Here is a 14,048-nt window from a genome sequence, read left to right on the forward strand (position 1 = left end):
TCAGCAGGAGAGAGCATCAGACACTCCAGTGAGAAATACATGTTAATCAGTTCAAACACTCCAAAACATTTATTAGTTAAAATGCACTACATTCTGACTGTTCTTTTTAATTTTCTTGGGTGAATCAGCAATAAGTCAGGAGAAAATTTAAACTCACCATAGCAGAGAGATCATTTGTTAATCTTTGTAGAAAGGTCAGACCCTGAGATATGTGCTGTCCTCGTGAGAAATCAGGGGAAATCAGCAGTGCTCAGTGCAGTTTTCATAGTTCTATCAAATATATCACAGACAACCCATAAGCGTGGTCTGGAGTCAGGTTATTGGTTCAGGAGAGACTGAAGGGTTTGGGCTTCTTTTATAGCTTTGCATGGAAGTTGCTTTTTCACTGGTGAGCCAAATCTATACATCAAGTTTAAACTTTTGGAATGATCAGTTCTTAATCTGAACGTAGTAGCTCAGCCACACATCTGCTGTCAGAAAACTGGCATAGTTTCAGCCTATGTTCAGCTAAGTATTGGTAAACTTGCCAAAATTATGTGAGTCTTATCTGGACTGATACTCAGCCAGTGAGCCTCCGCCCAGCACTCAATAATCTTTGCTCACACAATGTCACATATTCCATTGCATCAGCATGTGCAGCAAATATAGAACGGAGGATAATGAGTGTCCTGAACCTAGTACAGTTCATGTATCTCATAGTGAGTTTGAGATTTTCACAACAAGGGAAAAGAATTATTGCATGTATCAGTATTTTGTGAAAAAAAAAAAAAATAAAACCTGATATGCAGTTTTGAAAAAGTATCAACTCATTATTTTTTATAAAAATATTTCTTCTTGATATCTGCAATGTTGTTTCTTTCCTTCTACTTCCTTTTCACCTTTGTAAGCAGTAAAAATGAATGCATACACCACTTCTTTTCCCTCTCTCATATAACTAAATGACTTTGCAAATGTTATAGAGTCATTACTCTGGTACTACTACAGAGTTAAGGGACAAGATTTCCTTTTTTCTTCTGCTGCTTGTCTGTGTTTCCTAGAAAGGAGATGACAAATTCGCAGGGGAAACCCAAAAATCAAAGACTGCAGACACTCATTTATGTCCAGTGCAGAAAACGGAAACAGAATTTTAGACAGAAGTAGAGAAAATAAAAAGAATCAAAATTTTATATTTTTTTAATATTTTGAAAAAAAAGGGCAAAATTTTAACTCAAGTAAGCTATCAATGTATTCTTTATTTTTGAATGTTTTTCATAGAAACAATATTGTCTTCCCCATGAAATATTTAGGAGTGCTTTTTTTGTTGTTTTCAGTTGGAAAATTTCAGGAACTTGAAGTTTAAGAGATCCCACAATCATATCATTTTCCTACATGAACACAGTTAACATGGATATTAAATCTGAAAAATAATCTTCTTTTGTCAAAATATGGACATAAGACAAAAAAAGGGCACAAAAATTTGATCTATTGATAAATAGACATATAAGTGTCTTAGCTGAAATTAACCTTTTATTTTTTTCTTAACATTTATCAGTATATTAGTTTTTCATATTTTAATAAGGCTTTTTTTCATGGCATGGAAAATACAGATGACAGTTCACCCCACAAACTTCCCAGACAATATCTAGAACAATAAGTTATGTGACCCTTCTGAAACAGCTATGTTAGATTTATTTTAATTTCTGAAAAATCATGGAGAGCTATGTAGAACTGTTTTTTTTTTTAATTGAAGCAAGAAGATAAACAGCAGGATTCATCAATAAATGGAATCTGAAGTAAACAGATGGTTACAAGCACTAGGACTACAAGAAGATTATATTTCATATAAAACTATATTTAAATCACTGTGGAAGCATTCAGTGCATGCAGAAAAGGCTTCACAATGAGTACATAATAGGAATAATATTAAAGAATTACTAGATCATATGCTTGAGTTGCTCTGAGTTAAATGCTCATTTGTTTTTAAGAGGATATGCTTTCAATTGTGTTTGAAAAGACTCAAGAAACTTGTTAACTTTTTCCAGTTGCAAATAATGCTCTTGCCCAACCACTGAATTTCAAGTGTGCTTGTGTATTGCTCTGGATTAACTTACTTAACATTAACTTTGGACAGTGCTTATTAGTGGTTGGTGTGCTACAGGGCAGGGCTGCCCTTCAGACAGACCTCAGTAAGCTAGAGGAATGAACCTTGTGAAGCTCAAGGGCAAATGCAAACTCCTGCATCTGGAACAGAAAAACTCCATGAGACATTACAGGCTTGGAGATGACTAGAGAGGAAGTGGCTTTGCAGAAAAGGATTTGAATAGTGGACAGTAACTTGTGTATGAACAGGACCATGACCTTAGGCAAGGTCAGCCAGATACCAGGCTGCCTTAAGAATACAACCATCAGGTCAAGGGAATCCTCCCACTGAGCTTTCTTGAGGGAACATCCAATAAATGTTTCTAGGTTTTGGACCAGTAATTAAAAAAAATAAATAAATAAATAAATAAATAAAAGAGATTACCATGAGTGAGGCAATTAAGATTAGAAAGCTGAAGCACATGGCAAAACTGATGCTGGGTTTTCTCATCCTGGCTAATGAGAGGTTCTAACTGTAGTCTTCCATTAAGAAAAAAGAGATCTGACAGAGTCAAATTCTCCTGAGAAAAAGACACAACAGTCACATGCTCCAGCAAAGGAAATTCCAATCAGAGAAATGGAAAAAGTCTTCATATTGAGTCTTTAAGTGCTGGAACAGGCTGCCTGGAGAGGCTGTGAAATTTTTGTCTTTGGATACTTCATAATTTAGCAATGCAAAGACCTGAGAAACTTTAACTTTGAACTTATCTCTGTTTTGAGCTGAGAGCTGGACTAAAGACCTCTAGAGGTCACTTCCAATCTAAATTGTTCTATTTTTTAATTAAAGAAATCTCAGTTAATTTTACCTTAAGTTATGAAACTGGTCTATGAGTTCCTAAGGCCTCAAGGAGTTTGACATGACACTCCACAATGCCTCTTTCTTAAGGAACCTCTATATTTTAATATAAAATCATTTCAATAAAAGACCACTTCCCTGTGTGACTGGAGAAGGAGGGATTAGGAAAAGATGAGCCATCCTTGCTGGTGAATGATCTATCTCAGGTACCACCTAACTTTTGTGCTGATGTATTGTGTTTTGACTTCTCCAGCATAGGTATCTGAAGTATAAAAGGACCTCCGTTCCATAACATCTCAACCTTCTCTGTCAATAAACTCAATGGATTCCACTTTATAATTGTACATATTCATAAACAGAACTGCTGCTCATCAAGAACAGAACACAAGAGACCAACCTATGAACTTGATCTGCAACCATGAATTTCAGTATATTCCTCTGCTGAGAGGAGAGACAGTCCAGAGGGAGTTTTCTGATTAAGTCACCTTATCTTATACATATAAGATAACTGAACAGAGGGTAGTAGCATGGTAAGATCTAAAGAGTCATTTCTCCATCAGATCTTGTGGCCAAATTCTTAAAGGTAGTGTGCCCAAAGGAGTGTCCGGATTCCCTAGTAGGAAACTGAGGAAGTCTGAGATCTGACTACCCTTGTGTCAACAAGATTTATCATGGTGCACTGGCAGAATGGATGGTAGCAGTGCTACAGGGAAAACCAGAGTACCTGGAGAACCTGCTGCGAGTGGCACTGGAAGCTCTGCTTCCATCATAGAGACAGAATGATGAATAATAGAAGTAATTCAGTCTCCAACTGTCATTTTTATAAAGGTTTACAGTAGTACGAAGCTGGCTGGTAACACCAGTTTGATGATTGTCACATTTACTTGGTCTGTGTCAGATATCTCACTGCCATAGTACAGTTGGTGTTGATTTTGGTACATTTTCCCTTTGGCTTGAGATGTATGGATATGATTCTTAAGAGGAGCTAGATATTTATCCAGACAATTTTTTGTGGGCTTCACATCACAATCAAGCTTCAACAGTTTCAGTTTTGTGACTGAGCCACACTATCTTGGAAAAGGATCAGAGTGGCAAGACGAGATTGCTTGAGAAAGTCTCCATGGTCAAGCTACTACCCAAAGATTCTCCACCTGTTAGACTTTACTGCTAGGCTAGACAGCCAGCTCTGAAGTCAACTCTACCAGTTTCTTCTGGGTTCACCTTACATTCTTGAGAGTCTGAGAGATGGAAACCTCGTAGAAGGATTAAAATCCATCTGGTATATCACTTATAGCAGTCAAGCAATATGGGTGTGTTTACACTGTACAAGGCAGACGACAATCCAAACTGTAAATTTCAGTTTACACAGTCCTTTGTGGAGATAGGTCCACAGATCCACAAACATTTCCACCCCATGACTGTGGCTGAGTTCCAGAGGTAATAAACCTTGACTCTTAACAGGTTTCATAAGCTCTGGCTTTGTGCCATGTTAATGCAGCTTGCTGTGGATCCAAGCTAATACCAGTGCTGATTGGGAGCGTATAAGTAGCCTCTGTACCTGCTTTATTGTGTCTTTAGAACACCTGTCATTCAGCAGATATCTCTGCATATCAGTAGTTAGAAAAGTCTAGATGGGCTTGTCAATGTTCAGGGTGTAAGGGAAACATTTTTTTCCACTAAAATGTTGCCAATATGAAATAGAGAAATTTCTAGCTGTGTTGTTTTTTCTTGTGTATTGGAAGAAAATCAGTAGCCAACTGGAAGAGCTGAAGGGTTTCCTTTGATTGTAACAGGCATTGTACCGAAGATTTTTCATGCTTCCTTTATTTAGGAGTACTCTGAAGGAAGTGTATTGAAAGTTCCTAATTTTAGAGAATTCTATTCTTACTAAAACTTCCTCCTTTTTCATCAATGACATTCTTCCAAATTTTCAGGGAATTGACCGGGCAAAAGGGAAAACATTAGTTATAGTGAAACATGGAAAAGATGAACAGACTCCAATCTGAACAGTTTGTAAATGCAAGGACTTATAAATAAAATTAGAGAGAAAAACTTAGAAGGTTTGAATTTCCTAAGCTATCCTTCTTTCTTTGACTGGGGAAAGTATTGTTACTTTCAGAATAAAATTAAAATGAAAACCTAAGTTAATTGAAAGATTCTATTAACAGAACAATCCATATTACTTGCCAAATAAAAATCCCCACCCAGTATACCTTTAATATAAGTTCCAAAATAAAAATTTGGAATTGGAATCCAGAATTCCAAATCCATGACTTCTGAACAGATCATTTTAAACAACCTTTCAGAAAGTCTCTTAGAACTATTGCTAGCTGCAGAATGCCTTTAGCCCACGATCTACATTATCAGCACCACCTAGAGTGCATCACTAGAAACAACGGCAATAACATAAAACTAATATTCTTTACAAAACGTGATTGCATTTCAAAGGTCCATTTTCCAGACTTACTCTCTTTCAAAGATTTCCATTTCAAATATATGTGTCTGATTAATAGGAGAAAGGCAGGGAGAGATCATATTTTTATTGAACCAAGAAGAGGTGGAGAAAAGGCATCACAAAACATTTTATATTCAACTGAACCCTGTAAGGCAATGTCTATTGCTTCTGGCTTAATCATCAGCAAAAATTTCCTCAGCCAAAATACTGTTAGTATGGTGATGATGGTGATGATGATGATAATGATGATGATGAATATGTCCAAAACAGAACAGAATCCTGTTCACTCTCCAGAGAAATAGAAAGAGTTTGCTGTGTTTTTTCAGTAAACTGTTTAGTTAAGAGTTTGAAGGCAGAAGTGAGTGAATCAAGTGGATAAGATGTTACAGATATTACATGTTTATGAAGTAAATATACACATATACACATTCTCTGTATAGCCTGCTTTTATCAGACACCTACTTATTTAAAGCTGATTCCTGTATGTAGTCATAATAGCAACATAGAAAGTTAGAAAAATTATGCTGTGGGATGTATACTTGATTTTCCATTGTTTTCCATCTAGGAGAAATGATGTAAAGCTTTCATCTTGATTTATTTACACTCATTTTCTTCTAATATAACTGAACAGTACCTAGTTTACCATTACACTATTCCAGTTTGATACTGTAGAAATTAAATGAAAAATGAATAAAGTTATACTAGTATATGCCTGGAATAATTCAGTAGAGAGCTGAGTCCTTAATCTGTAGATGATGTTAATCTCCATAATTTGTGACTATATCAGTTAATTTGTAAATTCTGTTAGTGTTCAGAAATGCTCAAACAGACCTAGTTTTCAAACTCACTGAAATCCATAGGAGCACTCTACTTGCCTCTAGTTCTGATAAAAAGACACCTGGCACTGTTATCACACTTCTGAAGGTGCTTATTTTCATTTTTAAAACAAATTAGTTGTTATTATGGCTGCATAAAGATCTTATTACAGTCTGTTTTAAAGAATAAACAAAGTAGGAATATAGGCTTAACAAAACAGAACATTTTCTTGCATTGTAAATGTATATGCAAAAATTCAGCTGTTAACAAGTACTGATCATTCATTTCTGGCAAAGTAGTGCAATGAGGTTGGAAACAGGGCTTCCTGCTGCACTGACTAAGAAGCACATGCTGAAAAAGCACAACTTCAGATCTTTATTGCAGTATGTGGTCTTGATTTTAGGTCTGAGAAGACACTATTGAATGGGACGAGCACAGCAAAGGACCTCTCTTTTCTCAGAAGCCAGCTCTCTCCTTCTCTAATGGCACAGAACTTGTTAGTACCACTGGTGATCTTTATTCCTCTCACTCCCATCTTCCCCATCCATTACCAGTTGCCTTCCTGTTACATCTGAGGTCCACTTGCTTCTGCTCTGGGAAAATTTCTTTCCAATTGGATGGGATGAGCTAAATGCTTTGCCTCTGGTCCTCCTCTTCATTTATCTTCTGACCTAAAAATACATCTAACATCACTCAAACTGACCTGTATGCTTATATTTCCCTTAAACATTATTTCTAGGCTAAACCTTACAAGTTTACATACTGCAAACTCAGAGCATAAATGAATAATACGAGTCAATAATTGCAGAACTGTAATATAATTTCGAGTTTGTATGCTTTATATAATTGAAATACTTTATAAAGTAAATAAGTTTAATATTACAATTCATTGTAGTCTTGCACACTAGTGAGATTTATTTTATTGAAATTCTTAATGTGAAGAGAAAGAATAAAAAGAAAGTATTTTGGATCTTTTAGTCCTGACAGTAACTCTACTCTTACCCACTACCACAATATTACAGTACAGTACATTTTCTCAATATACTGCTGACACCACATGACAAGCAATATTTTCACTGTATTGCATAAAACACTTCTATATTACTAATGCACCATGAAGAAACTAAGATGAAATTGTTACATCAGTGGGAAGGGTCTGACCTGTATCTTTTCTTACACAAAAAAGGTATCGTACTTTCAGTCCAAACTGACAACTCTTAATAAAATTATAGAAAAATGGAAAAGACTATGACATTCATCAAAGAATGGCTGCACAGAAGTATCCCAAAGATGTTAGGAATTGCAGTAAAGTGCCCTCACCATTACAAGAAAATAAATTTACTTGCTGTAATATGAAAATGCAGCAAATATTCTGCATGTTAATTAATAATTCAAAACAAAATATGTCTCAACTATATACATCCAAATTCTGTCATTTTAAAAGAATACATATATTTAGAGCTATAAGCACTGAGAAAGACGAAAAAAAAATAAAATAAATGCACTTCAGGGCATAAAACCTGATTCACAAGCTGAATTTTTTTTTCCTTGAGCAGAATTATTCCCAATTTTATTGTTTCAAGACATTGTGCACAGTTCTTTGAAGGCTGTGAAGCTGGAACCTGTCTGAACAAGGACAGAGATCTACCTGTACTTCAGTTCTGCTCTTGAATGGATCATTTTCATTCTGTGACATCATAACAGTACCTTATTATGTCCCTATACAAATCCTCGACTATAGCATCTCCGGATCATGTGACAGGTGAAAAAGGACCATTTGATTTGAAGACTGAACACAGAGGTTGAAAGGGATTTTTAAATTTCCTTTAAGCACAGGCTGTTGTCCTTCTGAATTAAATCAACCAGTCTGGTAAGAAGTGAATCAGCTGGACAAACAGAGGATTTTCAACACCTCAAGATGGGCAGTGGAGCCAGTTCTGAAAGCAAGGAGTCAGCCAGGAGATCCAGAGAACTGGAAAAGAAACTCCAGGCAGATGCAGAGAGAGAAGCCAGGACAGTCAAACTACTACTGTTGGGTAAATAGAATAAAAATTGCTCGTAATTATTTTCTATCGAGGGGTTATTTTGCTCTGGAATTACATTTCAGTAAAGTGAATTTCATACTTCTCACTGTTTTATTTGAAAAAGACAATCTTCTAACATATGCACAAAATGTTTTCTGGTTGTGGACACTCATGAAGTCACAAGGAATAGGCTGGAAATGGCCATGTCACTGCATGTATTCAATTTTAAGTATTATAAATCTGTGGCTTTGAAAAGATTTGAGAAATGAGAACCCATTGTCAGAATAAATGTTATGATGCTTACTTACACAGAACATAACACACTTACCTTTTTTATCCTTTTTTTTTCTTATTTTTTTCTTTTTTTCCTATATGCATTCATTTGCAGAAGGATTAAGTGAGATAACTGGTTACATAGAAAATCCACAGGTGTCAGAAGGTATTGATATTGTTTATTTTCCAAACTGCTGCATTTTGGTTTTTTGCAGAAAGTGTAATCCACACTATGATCAATTTATAAACAGACAGTGGGTTTAATGGCAATTTTTTTTTCTTGATACAGCTTTATTCTTCTCTCTTTTTTTCCATGGTACTGTATAGCCTACAAAAAATATCCAAGAGCACAAGAACACTGCCCACCGTCTTAATATTTTTCTTCTAAGAGTATGATGACTGTTATGAGACTTTACATTGGTTTCTCCAAATGAACAGAAAAACAGTCTTTGATCATTGAGATGTTTCTATCTCCTTGATTGTAACCTCAGTGCTTTGAAATATTTCTATATTCTCCTTGATCGTAACTGCAATGCTTACAAATGCTTTTAAAGTGACATTTATTCAGATTTAGCTAGATCCCATAGATAAAGTAAATCAGCTTATCTCTGATGTTTTGTATCTTAAGCAAAAAGTCTCTTTGTTCCTGTTGAGAATCTAACTGCTATTATTATTAAAGAAATAAAAGAAAAATACAACCATGCATGTTTCTCAAAGAGTAACAGGAAAGTAGCAATTTGATGCACTTTATGTACCATCAGTGTTCAGACTGCTGTTTACAAAGCTTTTCAGCACAGTGGAGAATATGAAGATTTTCTGTGCCACATCAATACAAAATATTGCTTCTACTGAGGCAAGCTTGAGTTAGTAAAAAACCAGAATAATATTTTCATTTAAACTTCCATAAAGTTTCAATACTTTCTATATGTTCTTACAAAAAAGAATTGGCATATCAAGTTAGAACTAGGGTCCCTTTACTCCAGCATCCTGTCTCTGACCTTATCTGACACTGGTACATGAGGAAGATGTAAGAAATCCTTTAAGAGGAATTTATAAGATAAAGATGAATTTATAAGATAAGCAGTTTGACGATATATTTTGATATTCAAGCTTTCATGCCTTGGCAGTAGTACTGGAGGTTGTCTTACACCAGGACACAAATTAAATTACCCCTCCCAGAACATATGTATATACTTAGTATTCAGGACTTCAGTTTTAAATATTTCTTAATGTATACAATCACTCTTCTTTTGACACTATTACTATCAACCTCAAAATACTTCTAGTAAAGTACTTTGAGATTAATTGCAAGCTATGTGAAAAATACTTCTGTTTAATTCATTTCAAATCTGAACACATTTCAGTTTCATCAACTATACAAGCACTCATTTCATGAGACAAGACGACCATCAGAATGCAAAATACTTTTGCTGAAGTCTTCTTTATATGATATATTTCTACAATATCTTCCTAAATTCATGTCACACATGATAAAGATTTAAATTTGTCAGTGGGTAATGTTTAGGAAAGGTTTTTTCTCCTAGGGAACTGTTGCAATAGATCACAAGGACTTGGTAAAAAAAATGTTGGAGAGAGGAAAAAAAGATTATAGACTTAGCTTTATTTTTCTTTTCCTTAAAAAAGCAAGAGATGAATAAAACATGACTCTGTTTTGAGCCTGTTGCACAGCTAGAGTGAAAGTGTTTCTTGAACATCTGGAATCACAGCTGCTGAAGTAATGTATATAAGGGGCACCATATAGACCCTTCCAGAGTCAACCAGTGAAATGGCCTTGTAGGAGACGGTTAAATCTACCGTGTTCAGATCTGTACCTGTTATCTTTCCACACTTCTGAGATGATCTCCGAAATTATTCAAATTTTACATTTCATAAATCCAGGGCAGCTCTATTCAAGACAACCAGCCCAGTCCTAACCTAGTCCATGGTTTCTGTTCATTTAGACCATATGTTGTCTCTATATGATAGACCAGATGTCACCATTGTTTCTTTTGAAGTAGGTAGATTGGTAGAAATTACTCAGGAAAAAAATGGACATGTATATCGTCAGTTTTTCAGTGTGATCATTATGCTCTTACCCTTAAAATAATAAGAATTAATAATAATAATAATAAAGTATTCAGATAAAGTATTCTGACCATTTCCTGAGAGGATTGTTTAACATCTTTAACATCTAGTCTGGTCTCTCTGTGTCCTCCAATAGGTCCTTTTACAAAAAAAAAATATATACATATGGAATACAAAGATACCACATTTGTTTACGCTAAGTTGCATGATCTGGGCAAACACATTATCTGTATTGAGGTGATAAATTACAGTTTTTATGACATGCACATAAAAACTGCACATACAAACTGGAGGAGGGGGAAAATTATGCCACTTTCTGATGTTCTGCACAAGTTTTCAGGAGCCAGGAGGATTAAGTCCTCTGTGTTAGGTGTTCCTAGGTTGTCAAGGCCATATCATCCCCTCAACTTGTCTGCAAATCTAGCCTCTACATATTTATACTTCCAAAAAATCAGATTGTTTTATGAGTCTGGAACAAACTCCAAGGTGAAAGTTTTATTTCTTTTGTATCAGGGCCATATCTTGCCTACTAGATCACACACAGTTTATATACTTAGTAGGAGACCAGCTTGCAATTTAGTTGTGTGCAAAGTGCAGCACACATTTGAAACGTGGACAAAACAACTGATGCTGACAGTGATGTTTTACAGAAATAAGAACTTAGCTTCAGTTTAAATAATCATTAAAAGTTTGCACTTTATTTTCAAAGTATTACTCCATGGCTTCACTGTCTACAGTCTGCAGCGGTAGGACGAACTTCCTCAATTCTCATTTGAGCTGGTCATCCTCAGATCACTTTGCAGAGGAATACTCGCTTTTAGGGCACAACTCACTCAATTTAATTTAAATATCTGCTTTTGAGTGACAAAAATTGAAGCTTTTTGTTTTAGGTTTAGTAGCATATATTTTTCTCTACTGACTGTCAGAGGTCTCTGATAAGAAGTCTGAATGTAAATGTAAATTTTAATTTAAAAGACATTTAAATCCAGTTAAATGAAACAGTTACTGTAGTATTGAAGTCAGGTTTAAGTTCCTGTTATTAATACCTGCACTGGAAGCCAGGACTGGGAGCACAAAGACAGCCCAATAACCTCATTGATCAGAATACACCGATTTTCTTTTTTGGGGGGTGGGGATAATGTATCTTATTCCCTCAATACAGTTAGATCTTAGATCTTTTCTCTAGTTTCTTTCTCTCATGGAGAAAGTTTGTTGAGTTTGGTAAGAGGACCAGGAAGATCTAATTTCCTGTCCAGCTCACAATTTCCAGAGCTCTGAATGGCACAGACAAGGCTCAGGCAGATGTGTGAAACCGTCCCTGATTCTAATTTGAAGATTTTATTTTCCTGCTTTTTGCTGGTTTACGTCCATGTCAGTGGCTTTTGTGACAGGTTTCAGACAAAATATTCAAGCAGTAGGTTTTTCTTATTTTCTTGCCTTTATTTCTGGAAACTTTCCTAAACCAAACCTTTACTTCCACATGAATAATAACTGTAAAGAGATAATAGCTCTTGATCTGAGACACAAAAGCAGCTTAATATATAAAAAGAACCTCCTTCAATGGCTCAGCACATGCTAATCTTGAAAGGGGCTTGGAGTCTCCGCAGTTTCCACAACTATTCAAACAAATTCTGCCTTTTTTCCATCTCAAGGAAACTTGATATCCAAATAGAGATAGAGAAATCAGAGGTAAATTTGAAAATGCTAGACAATCTTAAATACGTGAAATTGGAGCCTACAAGAAAGCTGGGGAGGGACTTTTTACAAGGGCAGTTAGTGATAGAACAAGGGGTATTGGTTATAAATTGGAAGAGGGCAGGTTTAGATTAGGTATTAGGAAGAAATTCTTGACTGTGAGGGTGGTCAGACACTGGAACAGTTGCCCAGAGAAGCTGTTCATGCCCCCTCCCTGGAAGTGTTCCAGGCCAGGCTGGATGAGGCTTTGAGCAACCTGGTCTAGTGGAAGGTGTCCCTGCTGATGGCAGAGGGGCTGGAACTAGATGAACTTCAGGGTCCCTTCCAACCCAAACCATTCTCTGATACTATGATTCTATGAAATGCAAAATAGGGGCTATGCCATATTACCACCGGTCCCTATCAGGCTGAGCTATAAAGCCTCACAGTGACAGAGAGTTTCTCAAAAGCCAATTAAACTTCCCAAGCTTCAGGATAGGACTAAGGTCGGCCTAAGTTCTCATATTTTATTCAGAAAATCTGAGCTCGATTGTAATTGCCCTTTTCACTGCCTCTGAAAGAGAAGTTGCCTTCAGGTCCCCATGCAGTCACTTAAGGGCTGTCATCATGCGCTTTTGCTGCTGTTTCTGGAAGCGGAAGGCTACTGGGGTGGGTGGAAACACAGACCTGTCCCTGCTCTCCCACCCTGGGGCCTGACCGGAGGAGCACGCTGTGCAGGAGGGGGAAGGAAGAAAGGAAGCAGGTGCAAAGTAAATTGTTTCTGACCCATTTCCTGGGGTGCAAATGTTGCTATGACTAACATGATACTCAACAGCGAAGCCAAAGTCTGAGAGTCATCTGTTGTTTAGATAAAGGCATTACTGGATCATAAATTAAAGATGAACAGAGGTAGAAAAAATGCACCTAAAAGATATAAATTTTGTCTCCCTCTCTACTTTAACTTTGCCTTTTGGATCTGGAAGAAGGGTTCATTTCTATATTATGCTTCCTGGCCTTTCCATGAGGTGAAAGTATGAATTCTCAGCACAGCTTGCTCCTTTCTCTACAAAAAGTGTAGCAAACACCACCTTGCCAATAGGGCTTTACCAAGTCCTTCAGAAGGGCATTGAAGGTATAATAGATGATCTATAGCAAATTTGCATTTTTTCCAAACTCTGGCAGATGGCAGCATCAGCCCATTTTGCATAGGCTCGTTTTTTTCTCTCACTTTCTGCCATTCATATCATGGGCTTTAGAAAATGTTTTGCATATGGTTTGCTGTCTGTTGTGATTCATTTGAGTAAATTAATCTCTGTCATTTAAATGTTATTAGCTTTACAAAATCTGTTTGGAAAGTTTGTAATCAGTTTGTTCCATTCACTGAGAATCCCTCAGTTAGAACAACTATGCTTCAGATTTGTTCTCTTGTCAAAAGTATTTGACACCGTCCAGTGAGGTAAATGATAATCTGCAAAGAGAAAGGCAGTGATGAAACCTGTCCCATGGATTCACAACTAAAAATATACTCTCTTCAGGTGCTTTCAAAATCTGGCTCTTGTTTGGCAGTTCTTGTCAAGCCTCATCACTCTCACTGACAGAAGTTAAGACGATAGTCACTGCCACTGATTCCAGTGGAGAAGTTTTGCATTGTGATTACTCATTTTGTATGAGATAAGAAGGGTAAACTGATTGTACATAATCTGACCAAACCTATGCCCTAGTTCTGCAACTGGCTGTGCAAGCAAATGCCTGTACCTGCCTGCCAGATATGGGGATTTCCTGCAGGTTCATTCCCAAGCTGGATCTG

The 14,048-nt window shown here is 36.4% G+C and overlaps 1 protein-coding gene across 1 annotated transcript in view; it reads left to right on the plus strand.

The window, feature by feature from the left end:
* The first annotated feature begins 4,668 nt into the window (after nt 1–4,668).
* The window catches only part of GNAT3 (G protein subunit alpha transducin 3), a 28,748-nt gene continuing 19,368 nt past the window's right edge, over nt 4,669–14,048 (plus strand). Inside the window, exons 1-2 of the mRNA XM_010166397.1 lie at nt 4,669–4,707; nt 7,696–8,221. Of these exons, the coding sequence (XP_010164699.1) occupies nt 8,104–8,221 (118 nt within the window). The 5' untranslated portion in view covers nt 4,669–4,707; nt 7,696–8,103. The remainder of the gene's footprint in view (nt 4,708–7,695; nt 8,222–14,048) is intronic.

The sequence above is a fragment of the Antrostomus carolinensis genome, unplaced genomic scaffold, assembly GCF_000700745.2.
Source record: "Antrostomus carolinensis isolate BGI_N321 unplaced genomic scaffold, ASM70074v2 scaffold2944, whole genome shotgun sequence".
NCBI lineage: Eukaryota > Metazoa > Chordata > Aves > Caprimulgiformes > Caprimulgidae > Antrostomus > Antrostomus carolinensis.